Source organism: Indicator indicator, chromosome 5 (genome assembly GCF_027791375.1).
Source record: "Indicator indicator isolate 239-I01 chromosome 5, UM_Iind_1.1, whole genome shotgun sequence".
Taxonomy (NCBI): domain Eukaryota; kingdom Metazoa; phylum Chordata; class Aves; order Piciformes; family Indicatoridae; genus Indicator; species Indicator indicator.
The window spans coordinates 22,753,128-22,774,442 of record NC_072014.1 but is presented as its reverse complement, the minus strand read 5'-3'; the positions used below and the strand labels follow the sequence as shown (position 1 = coordinate 22,774,442).

The 21,315-nt window shown below is 34.3% G+C and overlaps 1 protein-coding gene across 1 annotated transcript in view; it reads right to left on the bottom strand.

Moving 5' to 3' along the window:
• LOC128967325 (sodium channel protein type 1 subunit alpha) overlaps positions 1 to 21,315 on the bottom strand; it is a 59,443-nt gene that overhangs the window by 8,984 nt on the left and 29,144 nt on the right. Inside the window, exons 17-21 of the mRNA XM_054381411.1 lie at positions 18,431 to 18,548; positions 17,645 to 17,799; positions 15,935 to 16,108; positions 13,868 to 13,990; positions 3,047 to 3,328 (exon numbers count right to left, since the gene is read on the bottom strand). Coding sequence (XP_054237386.1) covers positions 3,047 to 3,328; positions 13,868 to 13,990; positions 15,935 to 16,108; positions 17,645 to 17,799; positions 18,431 to 18,548 — 852 coding nt within the window. The remainder of the gene's footprint in view (positions 1 to 3,046; positions 3,329 to 13,867; positions 13,991 to 15,934; positions 16,109 to 17,644; positions 17,800 to 18,430; positions 18,549 to 21,315) is intronic.

Genomic DNA, 21,315 nt, shown 5'->3' with positions numbered 1-21,315 from the left:
TTACCATCACAACCAAGGAAATTCAGGCAAGCGCTTGTCAGTTCTTTTTGCTTAAAAAGCTGCTACCACACAGTTTCGATCTTTTTTCAGCCTATAATGTTTGCTACTAAAATTATCCCACATTTTTTACATTTTTTTTTTTAGTATTCCTGTATGAAATATCTGTCTGTTTTCTATATTACCTTTAAAAAAGAGAAAGGTTGTCTGATGAACAGGCCCATATATTATCAGAAAAAGGGTTTCAGGAGTCAAACCAAAAATTGTTCATGGGACTCATTTATGCCTTTCCCAGAATAGTAAGGTCCTCAGTGCTAGGTTTGGTTTGGAATTCTTTTGACTTGTTTTCATGGGATATTTTTTTATCATAAAAGTGGTACTACTTCCAGTAGTATTTACTCCAGATTGGAAAACCTTAGTGGTGCAGAAAATAAAGATCTATGCTATACTACCTATAACCCAAAAAAGCTGAAGAAATTTACAGTATTCTTTGATTGGCTCAAAGGGTGTGAGTCAGAGGGTAAAATGGAGAATAGAAATAAAACTGGATTGTAAGTGGAAATTTTCTATCTTCCTGGAAAAAGGACCTTGTATCAGTAATTCATGCATTGACAGTTATCACTGAGTTTGTATTTAGAAAAAACACATTTGCCTTTATGGGGTTATTTTCCCAGGTCCATCCCAACCTAAACAGAAGTCTGTGCCTGAGGTTAAGGCAGAGAACCTCATCAGACTTTTGCAATAATCATGATGTTAGACCATTAGTGTTCACACTGGGTGCACAAAAAGCATATTCACTTGCAACCATGGTTTTTTAAAATAATTTTTTTCCCAGACTTAGTACCTTATTTTAGGCCAAATACCCGTGTTTCAATAGCTCTGTCTTTGTTTCTGGCATAGCAATGGATACCTCTGATCAATACCTTAGTATTTAGTCATCCTTGCTATTATTATAAGGTGATTGGGAAGGGTAGGAAATCTAGGATTATGATGTACCTCTTCACATGTTTCTTATTAACACAATGGCTTTAAAATCCTGTTCTAGATTCCCATCCAAAGTACTGTATATGTCAAATAGAAAATTATTTTATAAATATCATCTCCGAGAAAGTAACGCAAGCATCTCAAAAATTTATGAATTATGGTCTTCCTTGTGTTCTTGAAGGTGAAAAAAATCTTCTGAATATTTCATTGCATTAACTCAAAATTAAGCTGAGATTTTGCTTTCTCTGCCCTAGGGCTTTTATCATTCCATAACTGCAAAAATCACTGCTAGTAGCTTACTTACCAGACCCTAAAAGATGCAGGGCCATGTGTCTGCTTTTTTAATGACAGAAGTGCCCTGTTTTCTCTGGTATGTCAAAGAAAAAATTTCTTCATGCTTTTACAAGCATTTGAATAATACAGAAAAAGTAAGTGGTGGTGTCACTGACAAACAAAAAAAATCCATCCATTAGGCAAGCCTTTGATATCCATACAAAATCTCTATATTGCAAGTACTATAAAAACAACTGGCTTGTTCTCTCCTGAGATCTAGATACCTCTGTAGGAGGTCTAGATTAATTTTTCCTTTGGAAGCATGGGAAAAATTGGCAAATTTCTTCCAATTTGTTTCCCAGAACAATCCAGTAAGTGAAGAATTCAAACCTTCATGTGAGATATTTATGGCTTTTCAATGAAGAGAAGATGAAATAAGTTATGCGTAGCTGGGACACTGAAGTATATAGGACTGCAAGCAGCTGAGGGGTGGTCATTATGACCACAAAATCATTGTAAATGTACCTGCTGCTCCCCCTGTTTCCTGAGCAGAAAAGATCACTACTGGAAAAAGAATTGCAAACCACTTGGAAAGAGTGTTGCTGATTTCTTGTTTCTGGCCACCTGGCCCCAAGGGATTCTAGGCCAATGGATTTCAAAAAGAAGACCAAGAAAATAAGTATTTAAAGTCTCTCCACTACAATTTAATTTTGTTATCAAAAATCAAATTATATTCAATAATTTATTTCTTAAATAATGCTGGTCCCTTTCTGATCTTTCCTGGTGTGGCAGTAAAGTAAATAAATAATAGTGAAATTTAAATAGTCAGTTATCAGTCACACTGTTGGGATGCTATATTAGCTGGGAGAGGCAGCTGACAATGCTCTGAACTATTGTTTTATACTATGTGCAGGACTATGTTGATACTGCTTCAACATGCTCATGATTTCAATTATTGAGATCTCTTATGCCAACATAAAAGCTGGAAAGTGATTTTAAAGCTATAAAAATAAACCCTAAGATTCTGCAGAATTGGGCAGTAGCCTCAAAAGCATAGCGATTGCTGAATGCACACAACATAGGTTAGAGTCCAGCATTTTCTCGATTAAAACTGGCGCAGATTGTTAGCTACTCCAAAATACAAAGATAGCACAATTTTTGCTGCTGAAACTATAAACTTATGGTATGTTTCTGCACATATTTTTCCTTCTTTTCTTCCCTCATTCTTTTGCGCTAAATAAACTCTACTAGGTTCTTGTGCACAGAAATAGCAGGAAAAACATTTCCTGTGTTATAGCATCTATAGATTTTTTTTCTTTTATTTTTTTTCTCTTACAAATGAGAAATTGCTTCTTAGATCACATAAGTCCGCACTGGTGGCAGCCACATCACTGAGAGGGGATTTTCTACCTGGAATTCTTGTCTGTGACCTAATCTCCCCAATTCAGATTTTTGTTTTTCGGCAACAGTAAAACTTAAAGTATTCAGATAGCTGAATACTATTTGTAGGTACTTTTAGAAACTTTTCAAATTAGAAGAAGCTTGAGGACTAAGCAAGGTATGAATAGGAAGAATAGCACTTGTTCTGTCAAATATCCTAAAAATTGTTTATTCATCTTAGTAGGCTCTAGCTGCTGCTTACAGTGAAAAGAGTCATCAATCATCAGTGCAGTGGTATTACTAAGTGACAGATAAAAATCATCTGGTAGGTATGTTTTCTGTCTCCACTGTTAGAACTGCTTTTCACTATCACATATAAACAGAAAGAGGTATATAAAGAGTGATCACTTACTACTTGAAGTAAAGAAAGATACCCAAATCCTACATTATCAAAGTTTACTTTCACGTTTTTCCATCGGGCACTTTGATTGTTTTTTATGAGTTCCTCGCACTGACTAAAATTGTTGATTTGCTCGACTTCAAACCTTTCATCAGTAGTGGTGTTAACACAGTAGTAGAACTTCCCAGCAAACAGATTTACTCCCATGATGCTGAAAATTAGCCAGAATATAAGACAAACGAGAAGCACGTTCATGATGGATGGAATTGCTCCTAAAAGGGCATTCACAACCACCTAGTACACAAATACAGGGGGAAAAAGAAAAGAGTGTAAGAATATTTACAAGAACACAGTTTTGCATACTGTTTTACCAATGCTTAAAAAGTGCTTGTTCAGAAACTAATAATACAAATGTTAAAGCAGTAAATAAATAACTGTAGCATTACACTGTTTTTTTAAATACTTAACATTAGTACACGTAATGAAAGAAAATATGTGATAAAATTAAAATAATGAAAAGAAAAACAAAAGACCTGATGATAGTAATGTGTTCTATATAAAAAAGACATGTGTTAAATATAAATACAGACATAATAAAATCTAAAAATGCATGAAATTATAGCTTAAAAATGGTTAAAGAAAAATGGCAACCTGTATATTTGATCAACATAGCTTTGAAACTTAAGCTGAAAACACAAATGCCATGGATCTAGAAACTAAGCTCTACAGTAAAACGCAGGAATTAAGTACATATCTTTATTGCCTTATTGTTCCATGCAAGATTATAACAAAGATTAATTTCTTTGTATAGGAAAAGCAAGACAGTTTTGCAATATGTCTACTTGGATCAACATAATTTATTTCAAGCTCCAGTCATATTGTTTCATGTATTGAGTTTAAACCAGTGATACCTTTCATTTATCTGAGGAAAGACATATATCAAGTATATATTTAGGGATTTTGACTTTGCATTTTAATTTTTTTGGGGGCAGTTTCCTTCTGAAGCCCTTTCAGGCAAGATGCCAATAATTACTTATGTAGATAAAAAGTGTATTTTTCTCATATATACAGTAATTTATCACATGTGTCTGTCAGAGCTATCAAAACTTGTGTGATACCTGCTTGGCTAATAGTTGAGTAATCATTTCTCCCTAAGTATCCAATACCAGATCTCATTTACAAGATATATTCTATTTTAAATTTTACTTTTTTTTTCTCTGTAAATATTTTAGGACTTCATAGGGAGATAAAACGAAACACATAGCAGGGCTCTGATTCTCAGTAATCCAACTGCTGGAATAAAACAGGACACGACTGGCATGGATTCTTTGGGTGTTTATTAAGGTGTCTGAGACCATTTTTGTTCCCTGCTTTCTGCAACACAGAGTGATCTTGCCCACTATCAACATAATTCTGAGCAAGCTCAGAGAGCTGCTTAGTCTTACTACCTGTATTTCACAGCCTCTTGAAGGCCTTTGGAAGCGGAGTATTGTGGTTGTGTTACTCGTCACTCAGCACCCTCCTCCTCCCAAATGTTATGGCCAGGAATTAGGACCTGTTTAGAGATCTTAGGCAGAAATGTTATTTACAGGGCATATTTTCTTCTCATGTTAAGGGCTTCATCTGTTGCCAGACAATAGAAATGCCACCATTCTATAAGTGGATTATCCTTATCTTTTATAAAACCATGAATGTTTTGAAATTTTGCTTTTCTTAGCAGCTTCTATTTTTGGTGATAACTTTAAAGAAGCATGCTTGCTTCTTGAGATTTCTATTATACAAAATGTGAAGTATCTAGGTGGTATATGCATAGCTAGCTATTTAAATAGGTTAACATGGTCCCAGTAGTATTCTGAAAATAAGAAATTATTTCAAGGAAGTGAGGGAAATATTTTTTTTTTACTGTCCTCTGGGGAGAAAAAATATGTTGGTGCTTAGCTTGATAGAACTGATAACAACATAAAAATTAGGAATCTAATGATTCTGGAATTCATTCCAAGCCTGATCTGATCTATGACACTGTATTTGATACTATTGCTGTTTTGGAATTCTAGGCCAGCTAGAGCTTGTCTTTTATTTATTTCCTTCCTTCACCCATAAAAATGTTCTGGTTGTGTTATACTGATTGAATAACTGTTTAATCTTGGTGAAAAACCTGAAAATAAAGACATCAAGAAAGAAGGGAATTTAATCTTGCAACTTAAATAAGTTTACCTGTGCTCACACAAAGAATGATTTTGTGTGAATTGAGTGCCCACAGCAGTTACTTTTTTAACAATTCTGAGATCCATTGGATCCACAGACCCAGAATAGGCAGCAGAATACTAACAGCTACAATAATTGTTACAACAATTATGAATTGATAATGGTTGTAGAAAGAAAGATTTCTAGAAAAAGCCATCAGTGTGTCTTGCATCTTTAGATGAACAGGCAATGCAGTCTTGCTATTAAGACCGCCAAAAGATCAGACACATCTTCTTGAATAAGAAGAGAACAGCTTTCAGCACCTGTTCCAACAACAGCTCCAACAACTTATTTCATATAGGTCACTGAAAACCCATCAAATGGTAACAATTTTTGGTCACTACTGACCTGGCCTGGATGCGAACTGGTGACCTAGAGATGAAAGGCTCTGTATCCTATTACCAACCCCTTGAGCTATCCAGTCCCCCTGGAAGGTTTTTTAAGAAAAGAAGAAAAGAAAATTAAAACTTTTAGAAGTTGTTTTCTGTTTGTGTTTTGGTGGTTTTTTAATATTATTTTCCCCCACCAGTGTTGAGCCTTTGCTCTGTATAATGTAAACCTGCTTTTTTACGTGCTGGTCGGATCCTCAGCTGACTCTAAAGTCCACCTTAGGAAGAAGTCTTTAATTTCTTTACACATACAGTTGGAGGTTATTGCTTTATCAGTGTTTTTTTCTGTTTACATTTTTAGCATTTGCTTTGGGAAGCTGAGGTACAGCAGGATAACCAAGACATTAGCTTACAAAATAGCATCCATCCATATGCACACAACACCTACACACATCGATTACAGCGACAGAGGCAGAGATAAGTGAGAACCAATTGGAAAGTGAATTGAACGTGGAAAAGAGATCAGTTAACATTTCTTTCTGAGTTAAAAATCTAGCAAATAAATGTCTTGCTGGCGACTTGTTCACTCATTCTTCAAATCTAAATCAGATGTATGCATTTCTAAATGTATTTTTTATTTGAAAAGGGGCTGTTCTTCTGGGCCTGTTTTCTGTTATTCCTTGATATGGAAAATAATACCAATAAATTGTAAAAGGCTATTTGGAGAGATGTTTGTTTGTTTACATTTCCTCAAGACTAGGATGTTGTTGGTTAGGGTGACTGCAATGAGCAAACTGCAAAAGCCCAAGCTGATTCTGCTGGTTCACATTCATATAGCTTCAGGTAGACGGAACAGTAATAAGTGTAAGTGACAAGCAATACCTGGCAACCACAAAGATAAATGGGCTCAAGATTATTCTACATCTCAGTTCATATTCACCCAGGAAAAAAAACCCAACTATTGTGGGAAACCAGGTCTCCTCTAGAAGAAATCAATATTGCATATATATACAATTTCTTTTACGTTTACATTTTCATAATCAGATGTATATGTAAGATAAAAGATTACTGCAATGTTAATTGGCTATCTTGTCTGCTGGTTGATATGTCAATTAGTATTTACTAATCTTAATTTTGTAGTTGCTGTTTGTATCTTTTTTGTGGACAAGTCTCCAAAGAAGACAGTGAAATGGAACTGAAAAAATCCCATAGTTTTGCTGTCAGAGTTGTGCATAATGTAAGAGAGATGTGCACTTGTTATGCATAATGTAAGAGAGATGTGCACTTGTTATGCATAATGTAAGAGAGATGTGCACCTGTTATGCTCTTTTGTGACCATGTGATAGGAAGGAAGACTCCTATATTAAAGAAATTTAAAAAAACAAATCAAATCAAAGTAAACTCCACCCGGCCCCTGGATTTTGCTAATTTCATCGCAAACCTGAATCCAAAATATCAACTGTTGCATTGATAAACCCTTTAAAAAGACAATTAGAAATGCAAAGGTTGGTAATACAGAGCAAAAGGTTACCAAGAATTCTTTAAAGTACCTGCCCCCCAAAATACCTGGATAGGTCCTCAGTCCCCAGGGATGAATTTCATCTCATGCTTGTATTTATGAAGAATAAGGAAACTCTTACAGAGTATCTTTTAGTAAGCTTGTCACAATTTGAGGATCCTAGGTGGCTTTGAGTTTGCGAGATGGCACCTTCTGGCATTACACTACTAAAACTCTAAGTTAAAATAATCTGAAACCTTTTATATATGCAGCGTGATGTAAAACACGGCACTGGATTGCTAGAAGAAGTACTTAAGAAATATGCAATTCCTTCAATTTTCTTGTTTGGTTTGCCAGGTAAAAAGAGGAAACGGATGCACCTGCAGGGTAATCAGTAGTGATGAATTCTTTATCAATAAACAACACCAAAAGAAAAAAATCTCAGCAAATTCAATTTTCATCAATCCACCACTGCAATGTTGAAATTTGCTACTATTCTGCAAAGATTCACAAGGGGAAAAGTGATTTAAAACATTACAACAGATTTCAGTTGTGAAATTCTTGAGATAATTCAGTTGGAAGATGCGCAGTTGATGATAACTATTTGAGTTTATTTCCATTCTGAGAGCATCTTGTGACAGACAGTGCTGAGATAACAATCAGCAATGTGCTATCCCTAAGCCTAAACATCTCTAACAAAACAGGCCTAGTCCTTGCTCACAGGTGAGGGTTTTTAACTGGGTAGGAGATGGGTTTGTACATGTGAAACAGTGAATTATAGCTGCTAAAAAATCTAGTCAAGATTTCTGCTGATTTTTTTCAAGGTACAGTATAGAAGTGATGTACACCTACTGTACCAGTAATGTAATATACACACTATGTGTTCACCATCCCTGCTGGAAAGCAGGAAGTATTTGGTCCTGCAATGTCACATGAAAGTAGCACCTTCACTCCTACTGTCCTTTACTATATGCAATCAGCAAGCATTTGTAAGGTGGCAAGGGGCTCAGCATGAAAAACGTTGTTGGGGAAGCCTCTTTGTTCTGACCAAATTATAACTAAAATGCTGTAATAATATCTTCCTGTTCTCCCTAGTACTACAAAACAGATGATGAGAACCACCTTTCTCTGAATAGAGGAGACACTGTAAGTTACAACAGAAAGTCAGGGGAGTTGGAGGAATTAAATTAAAAGAAGCTACTTCAGTTGGAAATGTTCCTCTCACAAAGGCAAAGAGGTACCCAACCTATCAGCCAGCAGACAGAACACAAATTCTGGCCAGTGAAAAGAATTAAGACTGAATCTCAGTGGAGGCTTTGGGTGCTTTGCTGCAGTTGCCTAATACCAGATTTGGAAGAGCCCATGAAGGAAGAAAAGCTAGGCAGATGGAAAGAATCAGAGACCTGACAAGGTAGTACAACTACATGCTCATCTTAACAGTAATGGACAAAATAATTTGAAGCAAGAAATAAGAAAAATTCAAGAGGAAAAGCCAATCACTCCCTTAATAAGCCAGTTACAGTAATTTCTGCTTTTCCTTAGTTGTCGCTGTAGAAGTGCAAGCTGACCAAACAATGCTTCTGCTAGTGAATTTTATCTTCAAAAAAAACTACAGTACTTCCTCAAATACTTAACATAAACTATTAAAAAAAAACACTTTGTATTGGAAAAATGTCATGATACTGGGTTGGTGAGTTGCCATCTTGAAATGCTAGGACTGAAGTCAGGGAGGTTCAAGTAGTTGATCTCAGGAGGTCCCTTGTAATCACAACGATCCTGTATTTCTGTCCTAGCTAGTATAAAAAAAAAATAATTTGGTTAAAGTAGAAACAGAAGCATTTCTTGTTGACACATGTCTATTTAAAAGCAAGCTGCACTGTTGTGTTTAACACAGTACCAAAGACTGGGTTTCCCAGAGCAGCTTTGATTCTGTTTCTCAGCAGAAATCAAATAGATGATGAAATATTTTTGAAGACAATAATTTAACATACTCTATGGTGAAATACAATAATTATCTGCCAACCAATAAATCACATGGCTGCAATTTGTTTGAGAAGACCTGGGACATATTGTAAATACACATGATCATGAAAACAGAATAATTATTTGATGTGGAAATTTCACCAGATGCAGTAAAAAAAAAAAACAAACACTGTCTACTCTCCATGTTGCATAAATGAAAGGTTATTGATCTTTATATATTCTTTAATATTTTAAATTAAAATCTAAACCATGTTATGTATCTCATTCAAATTTCATTAAATTCTGATCCTAAAAGTAAGGATTTTCCTCAACATGCAACATATCAGTTTCAATTATATAAAAAATTACTTCAAAAGTTATCTACTAATTTTAGAATTACAGTATGAGAAAAATATCAAAATACTAAGGTATTTCCTGTATTTATGAACATCTATCTGGAAAGCCTTTGTAATTTTTTTTCATTGTTTTTCAGGAGACATACACTTTAATAGACATTACTTGAAAACTTAAAGATAATGAATAAGATCATAGTCCTCAAAAAAGAAAAATTCCTTCAAAGTACATAATCTTTTGATCAACAAAATATATTATTCTATATTAAAGAGAAACTTCCAGAAGATAGTGAATAAACTTTCTTGAAAGTTCTTAACTATGCAATATAATGCTAAATTTGCAGTAAATGTGGTTTATGTTGATATCTCATTTACACTGAAGCTGTAAACTCCCCTGCACTAATGCTGTCCTCCTACAGCTGGTGCTTGCAAGGGTTGTAGTCTAAGGATCTGATAGTGAATGTGAATTTTTCTCTCTCTTGTAGAACATTTCTGAACTCCAAGAAAGTTACTACAAAAATAATACTGTTATTGGCATTTTATAAAAATTACAAAACCTGGCTTTCAGCACAGGCCGAAGAAGACTGAATTCAGATTCTAAGAAAGGGTTAGGTATGCTGTATGATGTCTCGTTATTAATATACACTTGGGGTGATTTACTTAATGGAACATATCAGAGATTAAAAATAATGCAAAAATTTAAACAGTAATTATATAAATACTTATAGTTGTGAGTACTTCGATATGCATTACAAGTATATTCACAATTCTCCGTGGAGTAAAGCACGGACCTTTCCAAAACCAAGTAAAAGGCAGATTCAAATTTTTAAAGAGAGCCATTTTTTATCTCAGTTAAAAAAGCATCTAAAAGACCTAAATATAGCTGAGGTACCTTTCTCCTGCAAAAAAACCCTCATGTAGCTCTATATAACAAAACTGATTTTCTCAAAAGATTTCATATTATATCTGTAACATCAGAAGATTTATATTCTGAAGATTTAAAGCAATTAAGAAGGTGGTATAGAGTGAGTATATGTATATATGATCTAGCTTTGCTGCTCCTGGGATTCTCAAATGTGACTGTCTGTCCTTCTAACCTTAAATACACAACGCAGTGATCAGTCGCAATGTAGTCATTAAGGGTAAAAAACGGGGAAATAGTATCCATAATACAAATAAGGGGAGGACCCAGTGGTCCACTCCATCCACGCTGAAGAAAGAGTATCCTATATGAAATAGAAATATGTAGCCTGTTATTAGTTGTGAATCTGTAATGACAGACACTTGATGTTATGTTTTACAACTCAATCATATGAGAAATGTTTCTTTTCTACTAAATGAAGTTTGGAGTACTCTTGAAAATGCCTTATTATCACTGTCCTGGTAAGGGAATCTAAAGAATATCCATTGAATTTTAGAGGGTATTTAAGACATCAAATACTCTAATTTAGTTTAAGTGTTATGAAATTGGACTGGAAATTTGAAATACAGTAAATGTTTAAAGCCATCAGCCAGAAATATGCATAAGGCATGCAAAACTGAAAGTGCAAGTGGATTTCAGATTGTTTGCTGCCTTCTACTATTTCTCTAATAAATAAATCAAGCACGGCATGACATGCATTATTTTGTGAAATTAAACACAAATGCATGCTTTATTGTCAATTCTCTAACTCAGCAAAGCAATGCGTACTCAGTATTCTACATTGACAAGTAGCATACCAGTTCAGAACTAGCGCAAAAGCGTTGTACTGCGAGTACTAAAAAGCTAAACAAAAAGCCATGGGCATATTCAAATCTCAGCTTGCAGATACTTCTGCTTACTATATACCCTGAGATAAGAATATAAACCCTAAGACAGAAATTTTCATTAAATTAAGGCAATTATTTACTTTGCCTTCCAGCATCTGGGTGGAGTTGATTTTGAGATTCACTACAGAAATTAACATTTCTTAGAGTTCATCATCCTAGCAGATACATGAAAAGCTTTTAACACGGCAAACTTCACTTTAGTGCGCAAAGCAAGTACAGGCTATGGACCACATGCACCCTGTTTCGGTGCAAGTGATTCATAAATCTTGTGTTCGCCGAGGATTTATCCCATTTATGAAATACCATCATGACAAAATGAAGTTACAACTACCGAGCATAGTGTAGACTTCTAAGAATATCACTTTAAAAATTAATTGTGTTTCACATTTAGGCTTAACATAATAGTTACTAGTATTTACTGGCTATGTAAAATGCTGTATTCTTTCAATTTACTATAAAACAGTAAACATATTTAGGAAGAAGATTGCTTTAATGTAGCTGAGAACTTAGCAAATTGTTTTACAAAATAATGCAGAGATTTTTACATATAGGGAATTTTGTGGAATACATGTAATTACTTGTATTTTCAAGGCAAAATTTGCACAGTTTTGAACATGGGGGTAAAGGCTAAAAACATGCTGAATAAAAACTCAGCTTGTTTTATCACAGCTCTGTATAGATACAGGCTGTATAAGAAAGCAAAGAGAGTTGATTTGTTTTTATTTTCTATTGGCAGATAACCTAATTTTACATATTTTTAGGAAATTAATTCAATTTATGAGAGACTAATTTGACTATTGTCTTATCATGAGCTGGTCAATTATTTATTATCTAAATCTTTTTACTGTTCGTGAGTCATTCATAAAATAATGTTACTATCTGTCAATGAGCTTTTGTGAATACTTGCCAAGTCCTTTGGAAAAAATGTTCAGAAGTGCATGTAACTAATAGTGAGGATAAGGTCTATACAAATTTAGCAGACAAATCTGCTAAATTACTGGAATCAGGGACTTGATTGATTATCATAAATATTGGAGGACAGAGGTGAAATATTTTTGCTTTTCCAAGTTTATCTGTGATTCCTGCACAGTAAATAGCTTATAAACTTTTCATGTTCTTTATCTGAATGATTTGGCTTCTGGCATAGTTTCATAGTTACTCAGTGGGAAATAAGGGAAAGCGTTAAATAGATTTCAAATAACAGGTACTTTGCCTTGGGCATGAATATCCTCAGTATTTTAAGTGGAAAATTTACTAAAGCAATCATCTAAGGATGCAGAAAAATTGAATAAATCATTTGGCAATCAATTTTGATAATATCTTTCTAGAAATGATCTGGGTTTTTATCCAATGTCATCTCAAGTGGTGCACATCTTGTACCTGTGTAACTTCTATACTGGTCTCCCAGTCCTCCTGCCATGTCTCTGCACAAAATCACATTTGTCTGAACGTTCATGAACAGTAAGTACAAAGAAGGACAAAGAGAAAATAGCTAAATCAAATAGTCATTCCAACTGTAAATTAAAATTTGTACATTCTGTAGTACTTGACCAGCTCTTACCCTGATGAATATTAATTCATGAATTTCAAATGAGAAAACTGTTAAAAATCAATTTGTTACATGAAACTGAAATTTATTAATCAAGTAATCTTTGGTTAGCAATATTTTTTTCTGGTGCATTCTGAAGTTGTGAGCATTCTGATGTATATGCATGAATGCAATTTAAGAAACAGAATTCTGAGCCTTAATGTGATTTGTACCTAAAGTTTGTTCAGATGATATATTCCATGACATTCCACAGGTTTAGAGTTGACTTGAAATTCATTAGTGCATTGTTTCCATGTAGTAGCAAATATCATTCTCTTAAAACATTTTTCCATGACATGCATATAGAGTTAGTTTGTAGTCAGTGGCTTTAAGGAACAGAGGTATAAACAAATGAAAAATAAGTTAAAATGCTTTCTTGAGTGAGATGAATAGTAAGCAGGGCCTCTAAGTTACTCAGAATAATTAAGAAATAACCCTATATATATTGTATTGAATATTGAGTAAAAATTTGTAGAAATGAGAAAAATATTTCTCTTATAAAAAGAATATTTTTATAGATACATTAAATATATTGATTTTAAAGTCAGCCAAACTCAGAAACAGATTTAACCCACTAGCGGGTGTGAAAACCTCTAAGTGGGGTTAGACCAAAGGTGGTTTGTCAAATATAAAGAAAACCCAAGCATTTAAACTGGTAACAGAAAATGTCATTATTAACTAACACTAATTTAGATTCCTGTATAAATATCATGATACATTTATCAGTAAAAAAATTAATAAAATATTGTTACATTTTATTCATTATTAAGAGTCTCTTAAGAGAGTTCAGAGCTGGCAATTTCAAAGCCTTATGTGGCAAACTCCTGAGATTGGCTAGAAAGTAAAGTAACCTTAATGAATGTAACTTCTATGTCATACTGCATATGGATTTAGGTGAACTGATGAAGCTTTTTGCTTATCTGTTAGTAAAAGATATGCAATAGATAAAAATATAGTGCAGCCTTTCTGCATGGACTTGTCATTCCTTATTCCGCATGCATGGATTCTTTCTATGCATGCATAGTTTCAGATTCTTTCATTTTGTCTTACCCTCATGCCTTCAAATCGTGACAAAGCTCTTAGAGGTCTCAAAGCTCTTAGTGTCCTAAGGGACTTAATGGCACCAAGTTCAGAGTAACCCAATGCATTTGCTGTTAAGCTAACCAAAGAGACCTATATGAAAACAGGAAAGTAAAAATTATTATATCGTACATACTGCTTTACATACCATAGACATGAGATATAAACTTCTTTAGAAGAATATAATTTTGGGCCATTCTCTCCAGGGACAGCAAGTCTTTCAAATTAAAAAAAAAAAAAAAAAAAAAAAAAAAAGGCAGCAATATGAAAGAAGAGTAGGATAGGTAAGCATATAAACAAAAATATCATAAGGTAATAATATCTGGAAGCATTAATACTTCTGAATTTAATATTTTGCTAGTGATTTGAAGGAATTTCAAACTACAAAAAGTAAATTAAATTAATTTCTCCTTTTACCAATTTAGGTATTGCTGACACTTTTTTCTCGCTGTTGGGTCAGTAATTATAGTTGATAATGCCCATCTGTTTGCTCACAACTGAAAGGGAAATGATTGAAACCTGTCTTGAATAGATGGGTGAAAAAGCAACACTGCTGCTGTGGAAATTGGTGGAAATTCTATTTTTTTCTATATTCAGTTACACCTACTAATCATGTTGCCTTACTGCAGAATTGATGAGGTGGATGTTAACCTGCATTATGCTGTTTCTTAAAAACCTTGTAATAACACTTCCATAGATTGCAGAACTCCACAGACCTTTATATATTGTAGGCCCCTGCATTACCTCAGCGAGGAATACCATATTATCTAAATTTACTATGGCTCCTGTCCGAAAGAATATCTTCTATTTTTTTCCTGTTTCCTCTAAATGCTCCTCAATTATGCTGTTCTAATTCCTTAACTATTTATTGGGCCAAAAAATATTGTAATGGTCTTGTGTCCATTAGAGGGTAAAAAGAACTCTAAGCCAGTTCTCTTTATGAATCATATTTAAGACCAGGCAGGCACTATATGCAAAATCCATAACTTTAAAAAGTTAATAACTTTTCTGTACTTGTCAATTCTGAGCTCTAGCAACCTACAAAACAAGGTTCTTCTGAAATCTGAATTTCTTTCTCCTGCACATCCATCATATTGCTGAAAGTTATCAAGCTTTTAAACTGCCATAATCTAAAGCAAGAGGTGTGCAAATCCAAGATTTAATCATGAGCTTATTCAGACACTTGAATGTGTGTTATACCTTCACACAAGTAAGTATTCAAATTATCACATTCAAAAGATGGCTGTTTGGGATATTATTATTACTTAAGTAAGGTCAAATATTAGTTAAAATTATTTTTAAAGGGAACAGGCGCGTTTGCTTTTTGCTTCTTCAAGCTTTTTGCTAGAGGTGCCACTCAAGTACCCATTTTGAAATTAATTTTGGTACTAAAGAACAAAAGTGTTTTCCAAAGACAGACTAATTTTTTTGTATGAGTACTATGTTTGAATGTCTTTATTTGTGGCTGTGTCTGCCTGAGGTTGAACACCAGATATGTTTAATTCTTAATATACACCAGTCAGAAGGGTTGTAGGCACCTGTTATGAAACAAAGCTCAAGAAAATGAGCTTGATCTGTCCTTGTATACTGACAGCACATTCACACACTGTTGTGTTTTTAGCAGTTCCTTGGGTCAATAACTGCATATAAGTTCACCTTTTACCTCTTCAGTGTCTGTTTCTACATCATTGAAACTAGGACAAAACTAGGACAAAGCCTGTTTAATATTTGTTTTTCATGTAAGTTTTGCCAGAAATTTCTATCTCAAAAATGTAGCAACTATTTTCTATATAAACCACTATTTTAGATTCACACTTAGAACTTCACAGACTGCAGAAATAGTTTGTGTTTCTGTGTTCTGGAGCTTTTCTCAAGGATATATACAGAGAAATACCTGATTTTCTTAAATCTGGCTTACTTTTTCAATTGAAAAGGAAACTAGTCGGTATACATAAATGTTATGGTTGTAGAGCAAAGTAATTAAAAAAAAAATCAAATTAATATAAAGATAACACCTATAAAATATATATTACATACATCAACAATTAGGAAATCCAGCCAGCACCAGGCATTAGTAAAGTATGTTTGATAGCCATATGCCACCCACTTCAGCAGCATTTCCAGAATGAATATGTAAGTGAAGACCTTGTCAGCATACTCCAGCATGGTCTTGATAGTTTTACGCTGTTCAATATATATGTCTTCAAACGCCTGTGAATAAAAATATTCAAAGGTATTTGTTATAGCAAATACCTCAGGTTGTAAACAAAAGAACTCCAAAACATGACAGAATGCAACAAAACAAAAACCACCACCACCAACAAAAAGCAAACCAAAACAAAATCCCCAAACAAACAAACAAAAGGCAACTCCAAAGCCCCCAATATTTCTTCAAGAGAAAACATGGGAGTGTCACTTCTATCTTCTCTAACTCTATATATACCTGGTTTTCCCCTATGGAATTATATTATCCAGCTTACAGGAAGGAGAAGCAGATATTACACAGCAACCACTCCACTGGTCACAAATACATTTGTTTATTGGTGCTGATGAATTATTCTTATCAGATCATATTCAGTACTCACAAATAGCATTGATTCTGCAGAGTGGTGTGCCTGAATTGAATTAGTACTACTGAGAACATTTCTTTTGTTTGTAGGTAGTTCGATTTTCAAAATCCAGAGCTATAGCTGTAAAATTTTCAGGACAATGACAACTGACCTTTCATTTCTAAGTTTTGTTGCTTTTAGAAAATTTGAAGTTATAAAACAAGTTCTTCCTTTTTTTTTTTTAAATATTAACTTATTATTAACTTATACCTGTGTTACCCTCTTATTTACATTTTAAGTGATACATAGCATTTCTGAGACACTTGCAATCTGTGTTCATTTTTAAGCATTTGAAAATTCATATAGTTTCAGCTTTTCACTAATTCTTCCTGTCCTTCAAGAAAATTTCCCATTAATTTCTTTTAAATGCTGAAGATTTGATTTTATCAGATTGAAAGAAGTGGAATGATTTGCTAGCTTGGAAAGATTTGGATATTTATTGATAGATTCATTTTCTGAGGGGGCAATCTTATTAATCCTTACAAATATCTAAGGGGTGGATTGTCAGGAATTTTGGGCCAGATTCTTCTCAGTGGTCCCCAGTGAGAGGACAAGAGGTAATGGGCATAAGCTTTAACACAGGAAGTTCTATCTAAACATGAGAAGGATTTTGTTTACTTTGAGGGTGGCAAAGCACTGGAACAGGCTGCCCAGAGAGGTGGTGGAGTCTCTGTCTCTGGAGACTGTCAAAGTCTGTCTGGACATGTTCCTATGTGATCTGTTTTAGGCAATCCTGCTCTAGCAGCAAGGGTTGGACTTGATGACCTTCAGAGGCCCCTTCCATCCCCATCAGTAAACACCAGTAAAACTAGAGAACAGACTCAAATAATGAAGTTAAATAGATTCTCTTCTTCACATGTGTCCTTCTTCTAGCTTCAGGTGTATCACCATCACTTTCAGTAAATGAATTAAGGTCTCTCTAATCAATTGTTTGTTCTTTTTTTTTTAATATAATGTTGAGAAGAGACTTTTTCAACTCTTCTTTCAAAGACCTGAGTAAAATTTAGTCCCGCCATTTGAAGGCATGGAGTTGTGCGTTCATTCTGGTGGAAAAAAATAAGTTAAAAGAAGGTTTAAAGAGCCAACTTCTATTAAGTTTTCTGACAACACTGCAATACCCTGTTCATGTTTTACTTACCAGAGCTCCACTGCTGAGGAGAATCATAAAGACAATGAAAGTCTCAAACCAGTTGTGTTCAACAATCCTGAAGCAGGTTTTTCTAAGGTTCCACCACTGCTTTCCTCTCCCTTCTTCTATGCTTACTTGACAGCACTTGAACCTTCGTACACAGCCTTCAAAACAGTGTATGTGTTGAGGGAAGAAAGAAAAAAAAAAAAAAAGAGATTATGTTGAGTTGCATTAATTTCAGTTATGCATTCTGTTAGTGATACAATGCTACCCTTCCAGAAGCAGTGCTACTTAGTATAAACCCAATAGATTTTCACTTAGATGGCTCTCTTTTTCTATAAAGAAAAAAAAAAAATCCCCCAAAGCCCAACAAACTAAAACAAACCAGCCAAACAAAACTGTGATATGTGGAATTTACAACTAAATTAACAAGTGAGAAGAAAGTATTTCTCATTTATCAGGAACTAAGTGCTCAGTGCAGGGCATACAAAAAAATAAAATTCCGTGGAGCATGGAGTAGTTAATACTAAAATAAAACATTTAGTAATATATTTTTCTTATTCTAAAATTAATGATAAATTTCTGATAATACATTTTCTGAATTGTTTATCTGATATACAGCATGATTGTGGTATTGGTATCCATATGGTAAATTGTGGTCTAAAGGTACTATTGCTAATAATCATAGTTCCTAACAAAAGAGTAATTCAGTACATACATATCAATACTCAGTTTAAAATTATAATTATTCTGTATTTCAAGAATAAGTATTATTAGTATTTTTGTTACAAATACCTTCTGTGAAGCAGGCCTCTGGCTCTTGGGCTTCTTCAGGTTCAGCTTCTGGTTGCTCTTCTGCAGGAAGTCCAATATCAACTGTGCTGCCTTCTGATGAACTAGATGAATTTAACTTCTGTAAATAAAAAAGCAAGCATCACAAATGTACAGTAAATATTTTAAAGGTGAATATTAGTTGCTTGCAGAATAAGTAAATAGTTCTGCAATGTTTTGGATGTTTTTGAATAAGGGGAAAAAACACTTATCAACAGAGAAGGCTATACTTTAGAGGTCAGCAAGTCCAGATTAAAACTAGCTCAGAGGGACAAAGAAGCTGCACACATTAAGTTTGAAGTAGCTTAAGAATGGCCCACGAAACATTGCGTTGTGTTTTCTAACCTAATCAAATTTGCATGATGAGCATTAAGAGAGAGAAATGGAAGGTGGAAAACAACTTTTACAAAACCTGAATTCTCTTTACCTAATCCTCATCCTAAAAATTCCAGAAGTGTTTAAGATGCAGTTGAGTCCTGGTTGCAACCTAGCTGGTTGGTATCATGGTCAAGGATAAGAGTAAAAACTATGAAGGAAACATATTTCAAGATGTAGAGGGAAACAAAATAATGGAATAAGTGCAATATAGGCTCATCCATGAGACACTGCACCATGCTTTTTGGTATTGAGGATAAAAAAATCCCCAAACCTTGACAAAACATACTAAAGCAATAACCAGTCAATTTTTCAGTAACAATTCCAGGACTCATCAATACTGAGTTGCATGGTGCTTAATAAAATTTCTAATATTTTAAGTAGCATTTTTTAGTTAATTTCATTGTATGCAACTATAAAGACTGGAAAAACAATGTTTCAGCTGTATTGGGAAAATAGGTTGATGTATCCAGTTTCAGGCTCTGTCATTATTTCTCACAAAAAACTGATTTATAGAAGTGGGTTTTCCATATTATAGTACAGACTTTCATTTCTGATATCTTGAGAAATATATTGTATAATTCTAGTATACAGCAAGTAGTCAGCTACTTTTTTGCACACTAAAATTAAATTAACTGTCAACATTTGAAAATTAAATTTGAAATTAGCAGTGTAATTTATAATTTTAAGATTATATTCCTTTGCTAGGGGAGAAAAGAGTATTCAGATGAAACCCAAAATCTCCCACAGAACCCCCACACTTTTAGAGCTACCCTAATCAGAAAAAAAAGGATCCTGGCCAGCACTGTAGCACTCAAGGAATGGTGCTGAAAGCCATCTACATGGTCTAAAGTCATCTACAACCCTGCCCTCTGGCCTGCAAAATAGAGAATCCTGACTGTCCATACAGTCAGAAAAAATCCATTCAGTCTTTTCTCAGCAGTTTGTAATCAAAAACTCAGCTAATTCAAAGGCTCTGCTGTTCCAGTGTTCATGATTTCTTTTGTACAGTTCCATTATACTAGCAATAAAAATAAACCAAGGAGTGGAACTCAAATCAAACCAGCATGACTAGGTGTATTTTCCATGGAATAAATATATCTATAAAACAGAACTAATTTTCATAAACTTCTAGTGGAGATCAGAAGTGTCATAGTACTTTCTAAATGGGATAAAAGGCAATCCTGGTCTTATAGGTAGTGATGCATTTACAAAAAGCTTTCCTAAACCAAATCTATTCCTCCTTGATCACTCATAAATCAGATTATGTCATTTAATTTGACTGACTGCTCTGTGATGAGTTGGAAGTCTGGGCTAGACCAGCCAGCATTAGGGTAGCTATGGGGAAATTAGATGACCAGTTATTGGTTTTCTCCAACGAATCTTTATTTTCATGTTATTTTATTCAGAAATTTTCCTGCTGGTGCAAGTTCAAAATGTGCTCAAATGCATTCTTATAATCTCTGTTGTGGTAGTGGCTCAGAGGCTTGAGTCAAAGTGAAATTATAAAACATTTTGGATTATATTAAACAGGAAAAGAAATATTAATGCTTCAGGCATTAATTGAGAAATGGGAACACTTTCTGAAATAGGTTGCCATGGGGAAATGCTGTTTTGTACAGGTCTCCCTTCTCTGAGTAGGATCCAAAGATGGCGCTTAGCTTAATGCTGGGTTTCTGTTGAGAACACTGAATTGACAGCAGTACGGAATTCTGCCAGCCTAACCTTGTGTGTCTGAAGTACTGTTGGCAATATAACAATGACAGGGGAAGATGAGCTAACCAACAAAGAAACTAGATTGCTACTAGAATGGAAACTAGCTGGATAAAGGTTGAGATTCCCCAAATGAATGGGGAATCAGTGTCTGGAAAGGTAATCTGCTGATTTGACAAAAATGTCAAGAAATTAAGTCACAGTGGGTACAGCTGTTTTGCAAATTATGCTATTGTATTGATTTAAATTATTTTGTTAAAAGAGACATACACACAAAGTCATGTAAAGGAACAGTTATGGCCTTAAATTGTTCTGTTAAAAATACACTTCTCAACATGGCTTTGTATCCATAGTCTGCTTTGGCATTCCCTTAGCAACATGAGATATTTTTGTCTGTCGATATTGTTTTCCAATTTTAACAACTAAGTGAATTTGAAGTATATGAAGAGTCTATGATTAAAACTTCTTTTTATGAGATTCTAGGTCTAGATGATCTGACAATTTTAAAATCTAAATTAATTACGGTGTCTACAGGAACTACAACATAAACTATCTGTTTCTTGGTTCATACACACTCAATAGAAAAGCAGAATTGAGGGAGATGTTTTGAGTGGCAGAGAGATATATGACACTATTCATGGGACCCTTGTTACAGGAGGCAAAGAAAAGTTTCTGGTGGGATAAGGCTGTAGATAAGACACTGCGCTGCCCTACCAGTTGTTGCAACTACCATACAGACAATAGAGAGTTCTTCTGAATTA